The sequence below is a fragment of the Lytechinus pictus genome, chromosome 16 (genome assembly GCF_037042905.1).
Source record: "Lytechinus pictus isolate F3 Inbred chromosome 16, Lp3.0, whole genome shotgun sequence".
NCBI lineage: Eukaryota > Metazoa > Echinodermata > Echinoidea > Temnopleuroida > Toxopneustidae > Lytechinus > Lytechinus pictus.
Genome location: NC_087260.1, coordinates 13,302,350 through 13,325,782, shown reverse-complemented (window position 1 = coordinate 13,325,782; position 23,433 = coordinate 13,302,350). Strand labels below are relative to the sequence as shown.

At 37.5% G+C, this 23,433-nt stretch overlaps 1 protein-coding gene across 2 annotated transcripts; it reads right to left on the bottom strand.

Moving 5' to 3' along the window:
* Positions 1-1,005: 1,005 nt before the first annotated feature.
* Positions 1,006-22,133, bottom strand: LOC129278502 (cell division cycle protein 16 homolog). 2 transcript variants are annotated; one of them, XR_010296010.1, is made up of 17 exons: positions 22,005-22,133; positions 19,807-19,861; positions 18,137-18,234; positions 17,234-17,272; positions 16,317-16,457; positions 14,637-14,796; positions 14,437-14,531; positions 13,571-13,704; positions 10,565-10,644; positions 9,480-9,600; positions 7,281-7,406; positions 6,623-6,775; positions 5,920-6,045; positions 4,842-4,977; positions 3,608-3,698; positions 2,910-3,319; positions 1,006-2,664 (listed from the first exon to the last, which is right to left on the bottom strand). XR_010296010.1 is itself a non-coding variant. In XM_064111057.1 (16 exons), exons 1-16 carry the CDS (start codon positions 22,050-22,052, stop codon positions 3,177-3,179), a joined length of 1,746 nt encoding a protein of 581 aa, XP_063967127.1. In that variant the 5' UTR covers positions 22,053-22,133; the 3' UTR covers positions 1,006-3,176. The 2 variants fall into 2 exon arrangements, 1 of the variants encoding a protein (XP_063967127.1); XM_064111057.1 differs by having other exon boundaries at positions 1,006-3,319.
* Between the last annotated feature and the right edge of the window lie 1,300 nt (positions 22,134-23,433).

The window sequence follows — 23,433 nt, the reverse complement described above, 5'->3', positions numbered from 1 at the left end:
GGACTGTATTGGGCCCGCTGTTATTTTTAATCTACATCAACGACATTGTAGAAGAGCTTCAGTGCAATGTACGACTGGATGCGGACGACTGCATCTTATACACCACCGTCTCCAGTGTTCAAGATTGTTTCAGGCTCCAAAAGGATCTTGACGTTGTTTGTTAATGGGCTTTAAGTGGCAGATGACCTTTAACCCTAAGAAGTGTAATATCATGTCCCTGGGTCTGATGAGATCGAAACTCCTTCATGAGTACACCATGATCGGAGAAACTCTGGATCGAGTTCATGAACATACCTACCTTGGAGTAACGATTTCTTCTGATCTTACTTGGAAATCACACTATCAGCGAATAGTCAGCAAAGCAAATAAGATTCTTGGTATCCTTTACCAAAGGTAAAGCTTACAAAACTCTTGTTCGTCCACACCTGGAGTATGCGTCTGCTATTACTGATCCCTACCAGGCTAAATACATTCATATGTTAGATAAAGTTCAGAGAAGAGCCGCTCGTTTTGTGATCAACGACTACAGTCGTAAGTCCAGTGTTTCCAAGATGCTTAAACAATTAGAGTTGGGAAAGTCTTGTTGACAGACGACTCAATGCCAGATTGAGCCAGTTTTACTTAATTCATAAGGGGGAATCTCCAGTAACGTCAACCAAACTCCACCTTAGAAACTCCAGCCGTCCAAGTCGACACTTCACACCAGATGCCTACAATATCATCGAATCCAGAACTGATAGGCACCTGTTCTCATTCCTGCCCAGAACCATACGGGGCTGGAACAACCTTCCCTTAACCACTACGTCAATGCAATTCCTTGACAAATTTAAGGCTGCTCTAAACTAATCAATGTCGCATCTGCACCCGACCACAGCGTCATGGAACTTTCGTTCTGTTGCTGTGTACCCGTGATGATGATGATGATGATGACTAGTCTTTTAAGAATACTCATGATTTCATTGTTGCCATATTCATTGAGAAAGACAAAAAAATTCACTGACTGTATTTCATGTTAATATAAAATCATGACTATATTTAATATGCTAAGCAATAGCACATATATTTGTACAAAAATGTATACATCATCGTGTATGATATAATTCAACAGTACAATCTTCACAATCTTTTACCATTTTCACAATATTATTGGTATCCTTGAAATAAAAAAAAAATAAAAAAAAGTGAAAAATATATTTAAGTCGAGTGCAATTTAGCCCCTGATATTATGATTGTTTTGGCGGCACCTGTGCCTGGGTGGCGAAAAGCGAACTGAATCACTATGACCCGCAGGTCTCTCCTCCCATTATAACTGATTGGGGAGTGCAGGTGGACCACTACACCGGGGTTTCCCCCTACACTTATACAAATAGTGCATTGTGGTCTTAACGTGCAAAGGTGCTGATTCTCCTCTACAAGGGGGCCTCCATTTAACATCCTATCCGAGGGATGGAGTGATATTTATATAAATACCCCATAAAGTTGCAAAATAGCCCCAATGTGTTACTTTTGTTCTCAATACAAAAACTGATTCATGATGAAAAAGGAACAAGAATATTAGCTCAAGTACAGATAATATAATGTTTTTCTCCCTGCTTTGAATAAGGTCAAGACATGTAATGCTTATAGCTAAAGTACAATTTGAATCAAACTCATTACCGTTAACAAAGTCTTGTATTACGTGAAAATATCAATACCAGACATTATTTGCCATTGTCAAAAAGTTGTGCATTTTGCTGTTTGATATCTGCAAAAAGAAATTTGTAAGAAACCCTGTGATTGAGTAAATGTGACATATATAATTTCAAATCACAAGAAAATTGCGATGAATTCCAAATCAAGCAAAAGTCCCCACATAAAGCACAAGTCCTGTTGAATGCAAATTTGTAGTTGATTTGCATTCAACAGCAACTCCACCAGCTCCAAACACCTTATTACCCTTGATCTGTGGGGCCTATGCTTGCTTTGCAATGAAACAGAAGTTTCTTGCAATGCCCTAGTCATGTCTTTGCATTGGACCCAAATGTCAAGCTTGACTAAAAGCATACCCGGTAATTGATTGTCGATGGACTGCCTGCAAGAAAATCCTACACATGGGGAGTGTCTCATCTACATTTTCGTCCAACAAGTTGTCAGGTCTGACAACTTTTCTTGATTATGATTGGCTGAGAGGTACTGTAACCATAGTTACTGTCGGATAAAACATCTGACAAGTCCTTTCATGAAACGCTACCGTGTTCTCAATATGGGTCTATGTTCAGAATAAATAATGCTACGGATTTGGACAAGGAGCATAAAGCACAATTCCAGTTTTGGGGGAAGTCATACTATTTAGGTTAACATCTTCTCAAAGGAGTACAGAGTGAAACAAGTGATTGGTGTCTTGGTAGACAGCCTTACATGTATGGACATTTGCAATTTCTTTTGCAAGAGTCTTTGAAAAAAAATCCCAATGAGGCAGATTATTCAGGAAAAGAAACCAATTTCAAAACTACATAGGTTTCTTGATCTTGCACCTAAGCGTCATGGTGTAGCGGTTCTGACTCATCTTGTAACCAGAGGGGCGTGTGTTCAAATCCCACTGTGGCCTAGCGTCCTTTGGCATGGCATCAATCCACACTTATTACCAAGGTTTCTCGCACCCAATGTGTCTTTAGAAGGTATCACCTGCAATAGTTTTCAAGAAGTTCACAAGGCAGATTATTTTGATTTCAACACTAATAGGTGTCCTTACATCCAATAAAGGGTGACATTCTTGCCTTCATAGTTCTTGCATCATCATCAGAGATCATCTTTTTGGTATCGTCTGCAAGTCTTAGAAAAGCCAATGAGAAAGATCATTCCTCAGAACAAGAAACAGATGTCAAGATTACCTAGGTGCATTCATCAAATGCGTCTTTAGAAGGTATCACCTGCAATAGCCTTCAAAAAGTCCATTAGGCAGATTAATCCGATGTCAACACCAATAGGTGTCCGTACATCCAATAAAGGGCGGCATTCTTGCCTTCATAGTTCTTGCCTCATCAGAGATCGTCTATGCGGTATCGTCTGCAAAGCTTTGAAAAGCTGATGAGGCAGATAATTCTGAAGTTAACACTAATAGGTGTCTTACATCCAATAAAGGACATTCTTGCCTTAACATTTCTTGCATCATTACAGATACTGTCCATGGTAAGATCCTATTTTGCAATCTTCTGTGGCATTGGCGAGTCCTCCAGATTCATCTCCACCTCCATGTCTACACTTGAGTTTGACTTCTCCGTCGTAGCAACGACCTCCTCCTTGACGACTGCTTCCAGGTCGGGAACGGTTTCACTTCCTCCTGGGATTGCGTGCAAAGTGGAGGAAAAAAAAAAGATTACATAATTTTGGTGAAAAAATAGCAAGATACTGTTTTTGGTTGACATATAATATCTACAATGACTTGCATCTCACTGAAGAGAAATGGGTGTTGCAGGAAACTAATTTGTAGTCAATTGAAAAAGATCTGCAATTATCACTTCATCTTTGTAACATATCATGGGATTCTGCTGTAATCAACTGCAAATTTGCGAGATTTGTGAAGGAAGGGGGAGAAAGGGAGGGGGGTGAAAGGGAAAGGAGGTCTTACCTGTACAAGGTGACATCTCTCCAATGTACTGCTCTATACTGTGAGTTAACATGGTCACTGAGAATGTGTCATCACGACCCACACCAAGAGCCTAGAGAGAATACACACACAACATGGGCCCATTTCATGAAGGACTTGAAACTGTTGTAACCTTGCCTTTATGGCAACTACCATGGTAACAGGGCTCAGCAGCCAATCATAATCAAGAATTCCATGGTAGTTGCCATAATGGCAAAGTTACAACAGTTGTAAGTCCTTTATGAAACGGGCCACATAACTCATCAATGGAGCACACATATGTACAACATTGAAAACAGATGCAAGGAATGAAGGCGTGTGACTGGCAAAGATTCCTGAAACCAAGAAATGTAAAATATAGCTTGACTTTCCATAAGTCAAATAAAAGTCAAATATTAAGCCAAGTCGAAGCAATTATTTTATCCAGATTCCAGGTAATGCAAAACATGTGTTGTCTACCTCTTTTAAGTCGAAAAAGAATAGACCGAGGCAGAATTACCTGTTTAATCTCGTTAAATATTGACCAGTATAATACTGGGTTTTTTTTGGTAAGAATTAAATAATAAGTCTGGTCCATCTTTTGATAAGGGTAGTAGGGATGCCCTTCAAAAATCCTGGGCGCCGTAACACAAGCATTAGAAATCAACTGCCACAGAACTATCATGATTGGTTTTGAATGCCGATGCAACTCCAAATTTAATTGGCTATTGCAAGTTTTGCAGCAATATTACTGCTACTTTTGTATTATAAAATCCAGGTAAAACAGGAATGCAGGACTCTGTTAAAAATTTTGTGGATTTGATTTCGAAATGCCAATGAGTGGGAAAACACAATTAGAACATGATATGACCCTGAATCGTTATCCTTAGTACACAAAAAATTTCACCCAAAGCCCAATTGATTGGATTCACTGCCCCTCCCATTGGCCGGGGGGGGGGGGGGTGTGCTCATATGAATTTTTCTCATTTAGAGGTGTAGTATAGAAATATGCACTAAAGTAAAGTGAGCCTGCCCTAATATATTGAAATTTACATGCTACACAACCATTAAGAACAAAGGCTTATCAATGCATTTATGTGACAGAAAGGATTAAAATTTTCAATTCAATTAATTTACAGCGTAAAAATCACATTAGTATTTTATATACACCATAAACTGTGAGGACCAAACACCCTAGCGGCTTAAACTCTAAGGGGATCAATCTATCATTACAAACCTTGTGGAAGTAGTCGATGGCTATTGAGAACTGGCCCATGAGTGCGTATACGTAACCGATGGCTGAGAATGTTGAGGGATTCTGAGGACTAAGGATCAACGCCTGCCGATGGTACTCCAGGGACTCCTCATACCTCCTATGGTGAGAAAAAGAAAGGTGTTTGATGTGAATGACAGACTAAACTGGATGGAATAGTGACAATAGGTTAAATGTTTATCTTTATTATGATACTGTATTCTTGTTAGTACATGTATGTGGTATTTACCAAGACATGCTAATTTTTATGCCATATGTGGTGCTACAATATAAGTAAATGATATGTGACTGCTACAAGCCCTGTCACCATAACACCATCAACTGTATCATCGACACCACAAGTACCATCACCACTCATCAACAGCACCATTATGAATACCATCACCATTACAAGCCCATTACTGCCACCATCACCGTCACAAACCAACAGCAGCATCACAGATACCATCATCACCATCACAAAACAATACAATCAAGACCAACATCACCAATTCTATCACCACCACCACCACAATCACAAGCCAATCACTTACCACCATTAACATTACCAACACAACTACCACCGCCTCTTCTAGAATCACCATCACTTCCACCACCTCCATCACTGTCAGAATCATCACCACCATCAACAGCACTTCCTCCACAATCATTTCCACTGTCACCATTACCACCAACACTACTATCATCACCACAACCACCATCACCTCTACCACTTCTACAATCATCACAACCACCATCACTTGTCTGCAGGCACAGAACTTTGGTTTTCGCACACTTCGCATGGTGCATAATGTCTGAAGTAGTGAGACTAGATTTACTATGTACCGTGGCTGCCTCTACCACACAAACAGAGCCTTTGGCGTCTAGTCTTCACTCTAGACATGATATAATTGGTTTATGTGTCAAATACGAGTCTGTGCTTGCAGACTACGCCATCACCACGGCAACAATCACCATCACCACACTACCACCATCTCTTTCATCATCCTCACACCACCATCAACATCAACTCCATCTCTCCAGTTTCATTATATCATCTTACTTGAGTTTTCTGTAGACGTGCCCTAGATTGTTCAGTAACGGCTCCCATTTGTCAGCTAGCGTCTGTTTGCTGATGTCCTGCACTATATCCAAGGCTTCGTTGAAATGCGTGACGGCAGTCTCCCAACTAAGGAACAAATATATAGAAGGAAACAAATTACAGAATATCAAAATTCCTACATAGCTCTTCCCCAGTTCTAAACTAATTAGAAATGGAACCAGAATCATGGATTTTCATGCTAAAAAGATCTTGGCTGTGATGAGAATCAGTGCTAAATCTGACAATTTAATAATTAAATCCAAATTTTGCAAGTTAGATGATACGTTAATATAATTCACATTTCTGACCCTTTACCAATGCCTTAGCCGTGCTTTTAATAATAACAGTAATAGTCACAAGGTAATAGTGTCTTTTTCTTTAAAGCACAAGTTAAAATACATCCTTTAGCTAGAGAAAAATATCAACGGAAATAATTATTACTCAACCGTTGACAGAACCTAGCCCTAGCTATCTCTGGTATATGGCTAAATGGGTTGAAAGAATACATGTACCTTTCATCATATCTAAAGAGTGATTTTCAAGGGACTCAAACAAATTTTGTGAAGAATAAGAATGTAAAGGCAAAGTCCATCATTCGCATTTTGAGCAGCGAAAGTGTTTGGAAGCTTCACAACATTTTTGGGAGTTGATTTAAATTACTTACTCTCCATTATGGAATGCCACCACACCCATTTCATGAAGAACGAATGGATCGCTGCTGGCTATGCCTAAAGCCTGAATGAAGAACTTGTCGGCTAGCTTGAAGTTCTTGGTAAGACCATACTCTAATCCAACGTACAGAAGGGGTAGATGACATCTACAAGAGGAGGGGAGAAATTTAATCATACACCACTTACCTTCTGAAAGAAGACTTACTGCTAAATCAAGAGGATCTTTTTCAACTATATGCACACATTCCCATGGAGGTAATTAATATAAATGAGCCAGTTGAATATTGGTCTTTCATACTAAAATCATGAGTCCTTTTTTTATGGAATCTTGGAACTTCATCAGCTCCAAGAAAATTCCATAAAGATTAATGTTATCCAACTGAAAATAAAACAGTTAGCTTTAGATGACAGCATTGGTAATGACTTGATTTCATATTATCATGGAGAGGTAGCCATGTTCAATTTCTTTTTTAATTTCCATCATATACAATACAATAGAGATAGAATTACGAGTTGTACAAATGTATACAGGTCATTCACTCAAACAAAGTAATCAAATAGAATTCAGGTCGCTGCATAAGTTAAAAAAACCCTTGAACTTCTAGAGGCTGAACCCCCCCCCCCCCCCACCCAGGAAGAAGATTTACAAACCCTTTCATAAGTCTCGAGGCAGTGAAGTAAGCTGCCATCGCTTGGTCATGCTCTCCTTCAGCTGCGAAGGAATGGCCAAAGGCTAGCCACGCTGGACCGTACAGACGGTCTATTGCTGTAGCTTTGCTGTGGGGATAAAACAGAAATGTGAAAGACATTCCATTTTCATTCATTCATTTTTCATTACATGGTTTATCTATTGCAAGTAAAAAAAAAAATCATACACATATTGCAGCTAAAAGACCTGAAATGCATGCATTCACATAATATCATAATTCACATGCATTCACAGAAGTAAAATAATTTGACAATGTAGCAGAAAACAATCACGTATTGATGACAAAACTAATGGTATATTAAAAAAAAGGATCCAGTACTGTACATTATAATGTAAAATTATAAAAATATAATGAAAATATGCAGTTCAGCAATTATTTAGGAGATTGATAGAATATGGTATTGCACTATGTTTAACCCTAAGAAGACGGGGTGGGGGGGGGGCTGATTAGCCCCCCTTGACATTTTTCGCGATAAATCTGCCGCGCGAAATTTTTTGACCGTGTCATTTGCTGACTTTTTACTTGCAAGTCTCGCGCAACTTTTGAGACCAGAATTGTGAACCCCGGGTACGCGGTTCTGAAATTACGCAACATTTCGTAAGTGCATGAAGACCCAAAATTGCTCAAAAATGTGAATTGTACAAATCCAATGCAAATAGTGTTTTTAGCCAAAATTCATAAAATGTATCATATTTCTCCTTTCACTGCTTAAAATCAATTAATTTTATCTTGTTTATGGTCAAAATAAAGTCTCCGATAATTTCCATTGAAAAAACAATAATAAACAAAAAGTCGAAAAACAAAGAAATACATATGAAATTTAGAAAACAATAAAATACATTAAAAATAAATGTGATCTTGACATTTTTTATAAATAAATTTAATCAGATGCCTATAAGGAGTACGTGAAACAAAAATTAGCATTTTAGGGGCATTATTTTGTTAATTAGAGCAAACTTATGATTTTACGCATAAATTATCATAATGAGCAATGAGATTTTTCGCAGAATTTGATAGTATAGTTTTGTAGATAATGCCATGGGTAATGTGCATGTCAATTTTCGTCGCGATTTCGTCGCGATCGACGGCCGAGATAATAAGGGGGGACTGAATCAGCCCCCCCCCCCCAGTCTTCTTAGGCGTCGAAATAGCCCAGTCTATTTAGGGTTAAAACAGTGAGGAATTTGGAGTCAGTTTCAATAAACTGACTGAGTTACAATGAGGAATTTGGGGCCGGTTTACAATAAACTGACTAAATTTAAGTGAGGAATATGGAGATAGTTGCATAAACTGACTATTAATAATAACTGTCAAGGTAGCAATGCTCAACAGGCAATCAAAATCAAGGTTCCAAGTTAGTTACAATTGATGACAAAGTAGAATCAATGGTTACTTTATTTAAAAAAAAAGGTCTTTTCCCAGTGGGGGCTACCTCAACTTTTCATAGAAAATTGAAATAATAATATATTCTGTGTTACAGTTTTTTTTTACTTAAGCACTAATGTCACTTTCGTGCAAAAATGCATGAAGAGCCAATTTCATTCCTTTTTGCGCGAAAGCTTATTTTATTATAAATGATCATAAATAAATGATGCTATGTTCTTGGCTGATGAGAAAGAAAAATGTTGTTTCATGAAAAATAGATACCGATAGTCCTATAGATCTTACTCTTGCTTACATCTAAACATGTTGCAACTACAATATTTATCAACACAACAGCAACAAGCCATTTACACTTGCAATATGCATGAATGTAGCATACAAGATATTTGACACATTTAATTTACTGGAAACTTGGGGTAAAATTCGGAATAGCAGAAATATGACAAAAAGCATATTCCTGTAAAAGTAAGAGGATTGGAAGGTCCCTGTAATGAGTTTCATCTGATTGGTAGAAATCAATTCAAACAAATTTTCATCTTTTCACAATCAATTTGATTTTTACCTTGTGAGCTTTCACCTACTCGTTTCCGTCTGCAGGCTTCTTCAGACTAGCGCTGACTCGCCGTAGATAGGGTAGTATCAGCAGCGCGGAAGTCCATGAGAAACAAGTAGGCGAAAGCTCACAAGGTACAAATCAAATTGATTGTGAATAGAGGAAAATTTGCTTGAATGGATTGGAAGGGCTGATTTATTTTACCTTAGAAACCGTCTTGCTGGTTCATTCTTCCCTACGAGATAATAGTAACAACCGACAGCAAACCACGATACTGCTTTATCAGGATGAAGATCTACTAATCTATGGGCTAGGTAAAATAAGTCTGTGAAATAACAACAATTACAGAACATTTAGCATTTTGGCTGACTGACATCAATTAATCAATTATTGCTGCTACCTTTGCAGTAATTTCTCAATGTTTTTTCTCCACAAGAGTAACAACCGACAGCAAACCACGATACTGCTTTATCAGGATGAAGATCTACTAATCTATGGGCTAGGTAAAATAAGTCTGTGAAATAACAACAATTAAAGAACATTTAATAGCATTTTGGCGTAATGACATCAATTGTATCAAATATTGCTGCTACCTTTGCAGTAATTTCTCAATGTTTTTCTCCACTATAGTAACAACCTCTATAAGCTGGGTAAACAAAAAATCTGTAAAATAATGAATATTTAAGAAACATTTGTTCAGCATTTTGGAGCTCTGCAAAATTTGAAGTAATTTCTCTATATTTTTCTCCAGGTAATGTAATTCCTTTTTTTTTCATATCTATCAAAATAGTGATCTCGGTCTATTGCAGAAAGAGTTACTGAACAAATGTAGAGTAAGTCCCAATTCATATTTTGATTGGTTAAAATTTAAGTTGTATCAGATTTTTTGAGTTGCGTTTGATTACAACTCTTTATGCAACAGACCCCTGATCCAATAAATAATTGATTCCGGGGGAGGTTTCACAGATCATTAAGTCTGACTAAATGTAATATATAGGTGAGTGCCAGTGTATGCAATGACAACGATGCAACAAAACACATATTTGTTTTTTTTTGCAAATACTCATACAGGAATGTTAGGATGTCATAATTTCATGCAATTTTGAAAAACCTTATTGGTAAAAAACTTATTGCTTCTTTATTCTGCAACCGTATATATCACAAACACACAGAGAAAAACACAAACTGGGAGTCATTGCATGACATCAAAACATATGTTTACTTTTGAATTAAAGGGTGAGGGAGGGGCCAACGTTATCATGATCAAAGAATAGAAATTATACTCTTACCATTAGATTTCTTGAGTTCTACTAATGTTGCTACATGGACTGGTAAACATCTCTCATGGAATGGATCTGATTCAAGTACACTGTAATGGAAGACATGATACACAGTGAGAAATGGTACCAGTCAATGAAGGACAATACACATGAGTAATACACAAGGTACATCTTGATTTCAAATAGGTCAATGATTTGCTGCAAGAATGTTTCAAAGTTTAGACCCCATAGCATCAGATCATCAATGAATGTAACTTATAATTTAATATATTACGTGAAATACATTCAAGACAACGTAACCAGGCCTGCCACATTTGAAAATGAAAAAAAAAAGGAGTCCTAATTGTGCGGCAAAATTTTATCTGCTCGATGTCAGATGTGTCTTCCTCACTTTTTTTAAAATGAAGACATGTTTAGCATTCTAATATCTAAACATTGAGACATATTCTTTCAGTGAAAGAAAAATAACAAAGAACACAAAAGAAATGCTAATGAGCCTTCACTTTCTCACAAATAGTCATACAATTTTTTTTTTTGGGGGGGGGGGCAAATCTTGATTTTGACATTGGAATTTCAAACTCTACTTGCTCTCCTTTACATGAACTTTTCATATTATATATATATATATATATATAAGTACCAAATAAAGACAAGTTTAAATTTACAATAGCATGAATAAAATATCATAAATCAGCTGTTTACAGAGCTGCCAACCTTGTGCAAGCAAAAAAAGGAATCATTATGGCCAAAAAAAGGAATTTCCAACAAAAAAAAGGAATGTGTTAAAACGAACCTTAAAACGACATGCGACAAACATCCAATGCAAAAAGTATGTATGCAGTGAACAATTCAAAAAAAGTTAATCTCTAGGCCTAGTCTGGGCTAAGTAACGGAGCGTTACAAATTGGACCCTTATTTTAATTAAGTCAGTAGCAGGGCTTGAATTAAGAATTGAGAGGGGCAAGGCCATTTTCAAATGGGCACTTTCAGCTTGGGGCAACCGGCAAAGTGGCCTTGGATGCCCCAAAATTTCAAGGGGTATCAAGGCCATTCTAAAGGACATGAAGGCCACTTTTATTCTAGTCAAATGGGCACCTAGGCAAATTTTTCTAAAAATGACAAGTAGGCCTTTCATTTTGTAGTGCAACCTACTCCGCCACTTATCAAAGTGAAGATCTGTCGAGAAAAAATTCTTTCAGGGGCACCAAAATCAGTTCTGGTGAACATTTTTAGGGCCCCATTTTTCTGGGGCTTCCTTTCCACTTCTAAAATAATTAATTGTTTTATGTTGAGTTTCCTGACAAAACTACCAAATTGTAGACTAAGAGAAAAAAAAAAAAAAGTTGACATCAATTCAGACTTCTCTTCCCAAGTAACATTGTTTTTGCCAAACAGTACCCTTTAAAATTAAAGTGTCATAAAATGGAAGTGTACATGTAACATTCCACAAATATATAAAAATTATTCATAAATCAATCTAATCTAAAATTCAAATAGATCTATAGATAAGAAGTTGAAATCATTCCACAAAAGTCCCATCGTAAATCACTTCACGATGTGCACAGCTCAGCCTCAATCACACTGCACGCACACTCAATCATCCCCAGCAGTGACGGCACTATAGTCTAGAGCAGACATCTAGGCCGCCAGAACCGGGGAAGAAATCTTCCCATTCCTGCTAAACTGAATGCTAAAGTGCCGACTTTTTTAATGAATTCCAAAGGCAGTAGGACATCTCTCTAGTATAAATCATGTGAAACTATCAATAAATGTGGAATATCACCCAGAATTATTACTTCAAGGGACAATGAAGAGCTTTCCAGGTCTTTTCAAAGCCGAATTCATCATATTTGTTTGATACGATTACGAGTTGATGAAAATTAACCAGACAGTACCGTTATCCGAAGGGAATTGATATTAATCAATTCAAGAAAATAGCCTCAAAATTTCATTTCTTTATCACAACAATTAATTTTAAAGTATATGAAAAATATCTTTTGATGATTCAATCTTTAATATATATGATGAGTATTTTTGTAAAATTTTGCAAATGGAATAATAATTTCCCTCAAACCTCCAAATCCCCCTCCATTACAAATGGACTCTTCTCTTACTACATTTGGGAATTACCCTACCCAATTCATCGTACTCCTCGCTCTGCGCTGCAAGAACAAACGTTCGCTCGATCACCTGAAGAGTGTTGGCCCGTGCGTAAAGACAACGTATTAGCAGTAACGTTAGATCTAAATTCTGAAATCTGATTTTCGGATCGTTTTTTTGTACATAAAACATCACTTTATAGGAAAGAAATTACATGCAAATTTAAGATAAAATATATAAAATTCAGAAATATCGTACCTTAGACCGCAGTTACTGTTATTTCCTTTCAAATGATGATCAAAACATAATCATCCTCGATCCTTTCGTTTGTCATCGTAAGTTGCCATCTTGGATGACGTCATCATCCTTACAGACGTATTTACCAGTCGCTATACATCGCGATTCGTACCATGCATGCCGCTCGCATATTCAACTAACGTATATGTACGTGCACGCTATCAAATTATTAAAGTGCGTTGGAAAACCGGCCGGCGGGCGACTACGCACGCGCAAATACCAGGCTCATCTCGGGCTCAACCACTGAACTAGAAATACGTATTTCTAGTTCAGTGGGCTCAACACGCACTCCACATACATACAATTATGTACACACATTATCAAAATTGTCAAAAAACGTAATTTGAAAAGAAAAACCATAATGCCGTAATTTGAATGAAAAAACGTAATGATTACGGCAAAAACGTAATGGTTGGCAGCTCTGTGTTTATGCTAGAGAAAATAACAGAGCAACATGGTTTCCCTTTTACTGTGACCCATTGTACACCACAAAAATTGAGGTACATGTATTTGTATTTCAAGAACTGGATAGCATTTCATGAAACAAATTGTTATAAGCTACCAAAATCCTTGCAGCTGATTGGCTCAGAACAAGAAACACCCCCAAGAAGAACCCACCTGCAAGTGATTTTATAACTGGTCCTGAAATCACAGTTATAGTAGTGTCTCTCTGCCGTGTTGGTCTGTATATCTAGATTGGTATTGAGGCTCGTCAAAGAGTCTGCTAACTTTGTTGATACGGGCCTGTCATACTAATGAGAGGGAAGGAGAAAAGGAAGGGTTAAAACATTTGACTCCGGCATAGGCCGAGTCCCATCGATCATTTCGTGAACCAGAATGCACCGGTGGAACATTGATGAATTGATGGGCAGGAAAATGAAGGTATTTTTAAATTGCTCTAGCCTGACTAGGATATGTTCCCGGCATGATGACAACATTGATGATGAGCCTAGCAGCCTTCATGTAGTCTAACAGTGTGCAAGTAACTAAGTCGACAAAGCAAACGTTGGTTGCTTTTTCCATGACTACAAATCAACATGAATTAAAGAGATAAAATGGACTGCATTCGGTATTTCTCCCAAACTATGTGTAATTTTTTTCAGCAAATAACAACACTCATTTATGAAATACGATAGGACACAAATTAATACTGTAGAGCCAGTACCAGTTCTCAGTCAACCCTAAAACTGAAAGATTATATATCAAGCGAATCCCCCATACCTAATCCCACTCTATTTCATCCAAAATTTGCTGCCCTCAACCCAGGTGAGGTAAATGGGTACCAGCAGGAGGTAATCCCTCAACAGAGCTGCGACCACCGGAATTTGTAGACTAGCTTTGCCAGGGTAATATTGGAGCACCTTAAACACCTAAGAAGGTGGATATGTGCACTATACAAATACCCTTTATTATTACTATTATTATTATCATTATTATTATCATCATCACATATCATTATCATTAATATGTGTTGCATAACTTACTTTCTTTAGAAGACTTTGATAAAGACTTCTGACAAACTCCAAATCTTCCCCAGGACACTGTTCACTGATTGGTAATGACTGAAGGAGTTCTTTCTCTGTAAAACATACAGAAATTAAAGTGTGATGTCATCAACTGGAAAAAGACCAACTGTGTTAAACAAGAACTCAGAGATAATTTGTTGCTGCGTTTCAATACGAACCTTCTTCTGCAGTCAACATCTGGTGTTTGACGAGTAATTCAAATGCCTCGTAGCAGTGGACGTCTTCAAACAGTGCCTGTTTGTAGCATTCTGAGGCCTGGATACGATTCTCAAGAGCTGAGTAGATCTGACCCCTCAACAGTGCCATCGAGCTATCAACCTTCAAGGAATAAAGAAAATATAAAAAGATATTGAGAAAAATAAATGATTTTCCTGTAATGTCCTGAAAATGATATCAAGTCCCTATACACTAGTTATGGTGTAATACAAATGCTGTAGATTTTCATCATCATCATCACCACCATCATCATCACCACCACCACCATCATCATCATCATCATAATCATCATCACCATCATCATCACTACTCTAAAGCTCACGAGAAATATTGGTAGCAACATGGATGCTGATTTGAAACTGACTTTAGATAGTTTCAGACTACCCACCTTAAATATCAAGATATATGTGCAAGATCATCTATTATCACCCGTATCAGACATCTGAGCTGGTCATTTACAAAACCGTATTTCCCTGTATTTTATTATTATCAGGAAGGGATAGGTATATTGTTTGTATTTTCCTCGGTCTCAATGTGCGTATTGACTTTGCATGCAGAGACGACGCAAAATATACCTTTGTATTTTCCCTGGTCTCACATCCGGGCCTTTGAGGATGCGAATGAAGTGATACGCTTCATAATGTTCCGCGCACCAACGATCTACGTCATAATAAAGACAACGCTGGATCTTTTGCTGGCAATATATTTGATGTTCCCCTCAAGACCAGTCAATATTATATAATTATTTCTCAAACAAATTGCTTTTCCAAGGCAATATTTTTCCATAATTTGTTCTCTGATTTCGCACAAGTCAATATCATACCATATTTTCTCTCTACCGGGTTTTCCCGTTGACTTTGTGTGTAAATTCTGCAGCGGTCAATATTGGTGAAATCTGTATGGAACCTGTTGGGTGTTTCATAAAGCTTTTTTCGTAACCATGGCAGTTGCCATAATAGCAAAGTTACAACAGTTGTAACTCTTTATGAACGGGCCCCTGGTGTGCATAATTTACCACAAGAATGGACCACAAATCGTTCGTAAAGTCGCTTAAAACTAACGAACAGCTTTATGAAACCACCACCAGTTTGTGAGGCAACGCAATGTAGATAATGCACGGTGTAGCTTCGTAACACAAATGTTGCAATCAATCTAAAAAAATGGCAATAACCAATCAAGATCATTGTTGCTTCTGATTCATTAAACATGAGGAGTATTTCTCAAAGAGTTCAGTGTGACTTTAAGAGTCACATTTAAACAGCAACGTGCACATGTTATTTAATGCGAAATCTAATTAATGGATACACGTTATGTGAGTCCCGTGCGCATGATCAGACCAATGATCAGACCAAAGTTATATCACACGCTACTTAAATGTAAGTGCGACTCTAAGTCACGCTTGAATGATAAATCTTTGTGAAATATTCCCCTGGGGGCTGTAACATGAAGCTATTGGACTTCTTTCTAAGATAGATTGCATTGATTGTGTATGATCAATTGTTAAAACAAGCCCCATGATCAATCGCTAAGCTTTATGTTACAGGGTACAGGACATCATTAGAACTGTTGCACCATATTCCCAGTCTACTCAACACTTTTTATTGCACTTTTAGAATAGTTACATTTTGTAATGGGATCCTATCCAGCTCATCTTTTTGGTCATCTAGTTTCATTTCTTCAATCCTCGGTGGGAAGATCATGATGTCACTCTCGTCACATCCTTCAAGGACATTCAGGGCCTCCTCCCATTTCTGTACAGCTTCCTAAAATTAAAAATAATAATAATAACAACAAATCACTGAAGAGATGCGTAATGACCCGGGAAGGGGCACTGCCATTAGAAGGACACCCTGCTCAAACAAAATATCAGTAAAAAGGGTTATTTTTCAAAACTGGATGATACACGTATGTACAGTTAAAAGGGTAGGTATCAAAATGGCCAAAATCAGGAACAAAGGGGTACAGCATTCAACTGCCTTGAAAACAGAATATTTGGGGCATTATTTAGAGTTGGGAAGACACCACCTGGTGGGGTAAGGACCTGTTCAAGTTACCCCCCCCCCCTTGCACAATGAGGCAATAGTGGTACACTACCAGTCACAATTCTTTGGCTCACTATTACTTGTTTCAGCCAGAGAATAGATTCAGTGGACAGAATCTATTGTTCTCTGGTTGAAACAAGTACCTAATAGTGATTCAAAGAATCGTGACTGGTACATTGGTGGATATTTCAACGAACAGCTTCAAAATTTATGTTGCTAAGAAGCAAGGGAACCATGGTTTTAAATCCTCTCTGAGAGAAATCCTTACCAAAATGTATAAGGCTTCAAACCCATCATACCCATTGAGCTACCATTATGGTGCATCTTGAAAGTAGAGAAGCATTGGCCTTGTACTTAGAAAATCAACAATTATGGAGAGATTAAAATATAAGTTAATCTGGCTTGTTACTTATATGTAGGTTACACAAAATAATTTACAAGATTAAAGTGGGATAGCAAATGTAATGTAAAGTCAAGTAAAGTGTATGTACACTTACTAAGCATTTTGCAGCTAAATATCTTCCAGCCTTGTGTGTCTGTAAACAATACAACAATATGAATTTACACATACATAGTAATGTACAAATGGTAACTTTAATGGATCATCCAAAAAAAATTGTCACCTGTTACAGGGTAATTTGGTTCCATAACTCCAACTGGAACAGCATTAGAGATAAGGTTTAATGCTTGCCTTTGTTTTGAATGATCTATGAAAATGCCTCAAACTGTGAAAGGCTATTTATATCGCACCTAAGAATTGCCATTTGCTGCAAGGCACTGCCAATATGGTAATTGATCCAATTATTGATTAATATCAATTTATTAATTAATTGATTAATCATTGATTGTTGATATTCAACAATAAATAAATAATATAGGATTTGTATAGCGCATGTATCCACCTTGCTTGGTGCTCAAGGCGCTCCTATATCACCCCGGCTGAGCTAGTCTACCGATTCTGGTGCGCACAGCTTTTTGAGGAATTACTTCCTGCCGGTACCCATTTACCTCACCTGGGTCGAGTGCAGCACAGTGTGGATAAATTTCTTGCTGAAGGAAAACACGCCATGGCTAGGATTCGAACCCACGACTCTCTGTTTGAAAGGCCAGAGTCAGAACCACTAGACCACAATGTGCCCACACAATAAGTTAATAAACTTATTAACAATCAATATTAATGATAATATCTTGTCATTTAAGAATACAGATTACCTTTGGACAAAGGGGATGCATTTAAACATTCAAACAAAAGCAAAAATAAACTTATTAACTAATAAGATAATAAGTGTGTAACTTAACTACATGTGATTATAAAGTATTTCATTTCAAAAGGAATTCTTGAAAGGAGTCTGAAGTTTTTATGGATGTAATCAACAATTCTACATAGAGAGTAACCTTACTTTATCCAATCTTCTGTTCCTGATGAGATGTGCAGCTCTGTGGTATTGTTTGGTGTGGTAAAGACTTTGAGCCAACATGTAAACATCATGAACATCACCTGGAAGAAAGAAAACAAGAAAATATACTTCTTTTTTTTAGAATTTATTGACAAGAAATGTGGATTTTTCTGACACAACTAAAAAAAAGATAATGGTGGTGGTGGTTAATGTTGGAAAAGGTGTTGGTGAGTCATGACACTGATCATGGTGCTGGTGATGATTATAGTGACGATGATGACAATGAAGATGATGATGGTGATGATCATGATCATAGTGGCGATGGTGATGATGATAATGAAGATGTTGATGAGGATGATGATGATTAGGATGATGATAAGAATGATGATGACATGGATGATGATGATAATTAATAAGAATGATGGAGGTTATAATGGGGATTATAATGGAAATGATGGTGAAGATGATGGAGTTGATGATAGTGGTGGTGAAAGTGGTGGTAGTGGGGTTGACGATGATACTGGTGATGATGATGGGAGGGGGGGGGGGTAATAAGGGTGATCATGATAATGATGACATCGATGATGTTGGTGATGAGTATGATGATGATGATAATGGTACAGATGATGATGCGGCTGCTGATAATGATGATGACATCAATGGTGTTGATGATGATGATGATGAAAATGGTGATAGTGGGGGTAATGACAATGAAAATAATGATTATGAAATCCATGATGGACATGGTGATGATGATAAAGTTGATGAATGATATTTGTATTTCTGATGATGATAATGGGGATGATGGGGAAGAAGATGATGGTGAAGGTGATTCTGATGACGTCGAGTGACTAAAGAAAAAAAAGAATAGCCAAAATCTCTACACATACCGCAGAACACAAAAAAATCAGTTTCTTGAAGAGGGGGTCTTTTTAAATCTTAAAATTAACATTGTTGGCTGGAAATGTGATGCAATGTGAATAAATTCTTCTTAATTTGTCCATCGAGACAAATCATTTGGCCATGACCTGGCACATTTATAGACCCTTCTGATGATCAGCTATTAAATCAAATTGGGAGAACTGATTTTTATTGAAGGTTTGGGCTTTTAATAAGATGTGGCATGGTTCGAGGTGTTTCACAATCAGATTTAATTTAGGAGGGCCTAGATCTATATCATCATTCCGCTTTTTGCATTGACTCATCCCTGAATGAAAATGCAATTACAATACATAGGCTCGTATTCTGAAGTCGGGTTTAACTTAAACTCAGGTTTAAAGTTGTGGTGTAAGTATGGATAGCCAATTGTTCCATAAATCACTAACAGTAGAGATATCATATTTCAGCTCATTTGGCTCTCAAATCATTCTCAATTGTCTAGAAAATAGATTATTGTCTTCACCATCGATGAATCAGGAAAGAGCACAGTAAACATAAGAAACATACATCTTAATAAAACTTTTGACACTTTGGCTTCCCATAATTTTAGCAGAGTTAGACCATGGTCTAAGTTAAACCTGTCTTCAGAATACAGGCCATAGGGTCTAGACCTACACCCATTACAAGACGATGTAGAGCCAATACCTATAGGCTAGATCTAGGTAGGCCTTTGTTTGAATAAAAAGGCATTAGAATAGATCTAACGTTAGATCTATCTTGTATGTTGTCCTTACCTTTTGACATTGTGACAACCTTGTCAGCCCAGAAAACTGCACTGTCATATTGATGCTGAAATAAAGAAGATAAAACAGTTATTTTCTTATAAATTCTACTTCCAATTATCTATCATCATGTTGTTGATTTCAATTTCCATTTTTTTTAAAATTACCCCCCCTGCAATCATGCCAATAACAATGATGTAGATCTACTGTACGTGTAGTGTGAAGAAGGGGGGAGAGTGACAGAGACAGATAAAACAAAATGGAAGAGCTGATGAGGCCATAGGCATAGACCATGTTAGACAGCTGGCAGCCGTCTGTTTCGAGGAGTTTTTTAACATTTTTTATTTTTTACATTTCTCCTCATACACAGACGGCTCGCTATCGTGCAGCCACCATTAGGGGACTTACAATGCAAAATCCCCCCGTCGGGGCTCTTCAATTTTTGTCTTTAATGAATCAAACTTTTGAAAATTAACGCGACCGAAATGCAAATTAATATTCCCTCTTGCCTTGGCATTAATTAAAACGGGGAAAATCAAGTTAACAGGAACAAAAACAGTGACTTACCTCGACTGTCGCGCAACTTCACTGCCCTGTTTTATCCGAACTTAATACACATAAACATATGGCCATTGAGTCCCCTATACAGATCGCGCTAGAACTTCGGTCTCTGTATTTGGTGAGTGAAGCCAACAGAGTTCAGCTGAACAACCAACATATAACAGAGACCGAAGCTTTTGGTCTAAGACCATGTATGATGTAGACAGCTGGCAGCCGTCTGTTTTTTTTTTTTTTTTTTTTTAAATTCTCATGGTACACAGACGGCTTGTGATCATGCAGCCGCCATTAAGGAGTCAACAATGCAAAAGAAAAACCCCCCGACAGGGGTCATTGATTTTTGTCTTCATTTCATAAAAATATATAAGGCCATGAGAAGTAAGGTATTAGATTTGCGTCCAAAAATCTTTCAAATGACATGAGGCTTTTTTTCATTATTCATTATTCATTATTTACATGACGTCATCCAGCTACTGCCGAGAGCCAATTTATGAATGAAAATATAGTAAGCATGCGCAGTGCAAGCCTTCCATTGCCCCACACAGTATTCCACCAAAACAAATGTGCAATTCTCTATCACATCGTACCAAAATCGACCTAGAATTTCACTTTCCTATATTTTATATGAATTATGAAAGGTATTCACGGAGGATCTATTTTCTGACCGATACCGCACAGGTAAATGAATTTCGATTACTTCTTGCTTTCGGTAAAAATCTTACGAATTAGCGTCGATATGGCATCGTGTTCGTTGGAGTTTGTAGAGTCTATCGCAACGTGTACAAAGTCAATTGATTTCCGGGTTTCGGAGCGTCGCGTGAATATGCATGAAATTGCGGACTCTCGATAATTTTCGATCAATACTGGAGCGATCCGATCACGAACCAAGACCATTTCCCGCGTAGACAATGTGACCGGATATCGTTATCGCTATCGATACTTTCGCACGCAGTCCGAAGGAATTATTTTGGCGACACGTAGTCATGACGTGATCTGCGCGATTGGCCAATCAGCGATCTCCGATTCGCTGAGCCGAGACGGTCTATCCGAAGATCGAAGGTGCACTGCATGCAGGTATACCGTATGCAGTAATGCACGTCAGAAAGTGCGTGAATAAACCTTTAGTTACTGCCCTGCGATGATTTGGAACTCGTAATTTCGTAAAGTAATGAATTTTTTTATTAAATAATGAAATTTTTTCGAAATAATGACATTTTCATGCAGGCGGTTTTGGAGCATGCGGGCGGTGGACGCAAATCTAAAACTTTCTTCATTCTCTTGCCTTGGGCTTGGCCTAAAAAAAAGTAAAAAGAACTGGACCAAAATAAAGATAATTTTCCCTGGCTCCGTTGAGTCTTGAGACTTGAGATTAAGCATGTCAGTGATAATATCACTGACACATGACATTAATCTCCTGGGACCTGGCTAGGCGCGGCTTGTTCCTGGATTGGAGTCTTTGCTTTGGTCTGGACGCCGGATCGCGGACGCGGCAAGAGTTACTGCCCCGGCCCCCGCCCGAGGCTTCGGCCGTGCACGCTGCAGAATACGGGGATTCGAGCGGGCGGCGGCCGCGGGAGATTTATTTACTATTCTGCCTACTTATTCAATAGTTTACAAAAACATTCCCTTTTATAATAAATCATTATACACACCTTATCAATATAACAGCGGACTAAGCTTCGAAATCGTTCTAAATTCATTATAAATGGTGGAATTTCACAGAAAGAACAGTTAATTCAGCCGCGCAAGATCATGTAGGTAAATAAATTGAAGTTAGCAGTAAAGAAAAAGAAGAGATTACCGTACATGGTGTCTGTTATATTTGAGAAGTAAAAGTCCTAGATAGGCGGATCATATCCAGGGGGGGCCTATTGGCGGAGCAAAAAAAAGAAAAAAAGGAGGAAAGAAAGAAAAAAAAGAAAAAGAAGGGAAAAGAGAGGAGAAAAAAGAAGGAGAAACATAAGAGGAGGAAGACGAGTGAATAAAATATGATGAGGGGAAGACTTGGAAAATAATTTTAAAATCTTTCATGTCGGGATATAAAATTTACGCTCGCGCTTCGCGCTCGCATTGCCTTTTAGGTAGTTTACATATCTTGCTCAATATGGAGCTTAAAATATCAAATTTTGAAGTCAATATACAACACATATTTCAGCTCGGAAATTGAACTCTCATTATTTTGTTTGATTTACAAATTGATTTTTAAAAAGGGCTCTGTAAAAATGTCTGTTTTATCTGAATATTAACATTTTCTGCTTGCGCTGCGCTCGCAAAATTTTATTTGTCAGTTACCTATGATTTTTTCTGTATTCCATAAAGTTATCAAAATATCCCTATTCAGCTCAGTCAGATTGTCAAAACGTATCAGCTCGCGCTGCACGCTCATTTTGATTGGTTATATAGTTATGTATATCTCAATATTAATTCTAAAACAAACTACTTAAAATCCCCGTTTATCATAAATTTCGGCTACCGATTTCCACTCGCATTGATTATTGAAAGATATTAACTAATGCATCTTATTCATAATTACAAAAGTGCTTTAAATTAATGTCCAGTTTTCAGGCCATACTATTAACAGATTTTGTGCTCTGTAAAAATGCTAGTCCCGGTCCGGTCCCATGTCAAAACTCAAAGTAAAAATAATGAAACATATCAGCTCTTTTTAAACTGTGATCCATATCCACGGTACCTCACAATTTCCCTACAAAGTGCTTGAAATACAGAGTTTAAATTGACCCTTTTTCAGATCGGAATATCATATATTTTTAGCTCGCGCTTTGCGCTCACTTTATTGATTTTCATAATAAGAAAGGTATTTAGAATACCCAAATTCTAGGTCAAAATCTGAAACACGCGTTTCACGTTTCTTCAGAAACGCAGCTAGTTCTCTATTTAAATCATTATCCAGTTTCAGATCACAGTATCAAAAATTGTCTGCATGCTCGCGCTTTGCGCTCGCATTATTAATGTAGGAAACTTTCCAATTAGGCCTACTCATCCTTTTCATGATTTACAAAACATGAATAGAGTGTCCAGAATTTTTCCGCTCGCGCTTTGCGCTCGCATCAATTGTTTAGT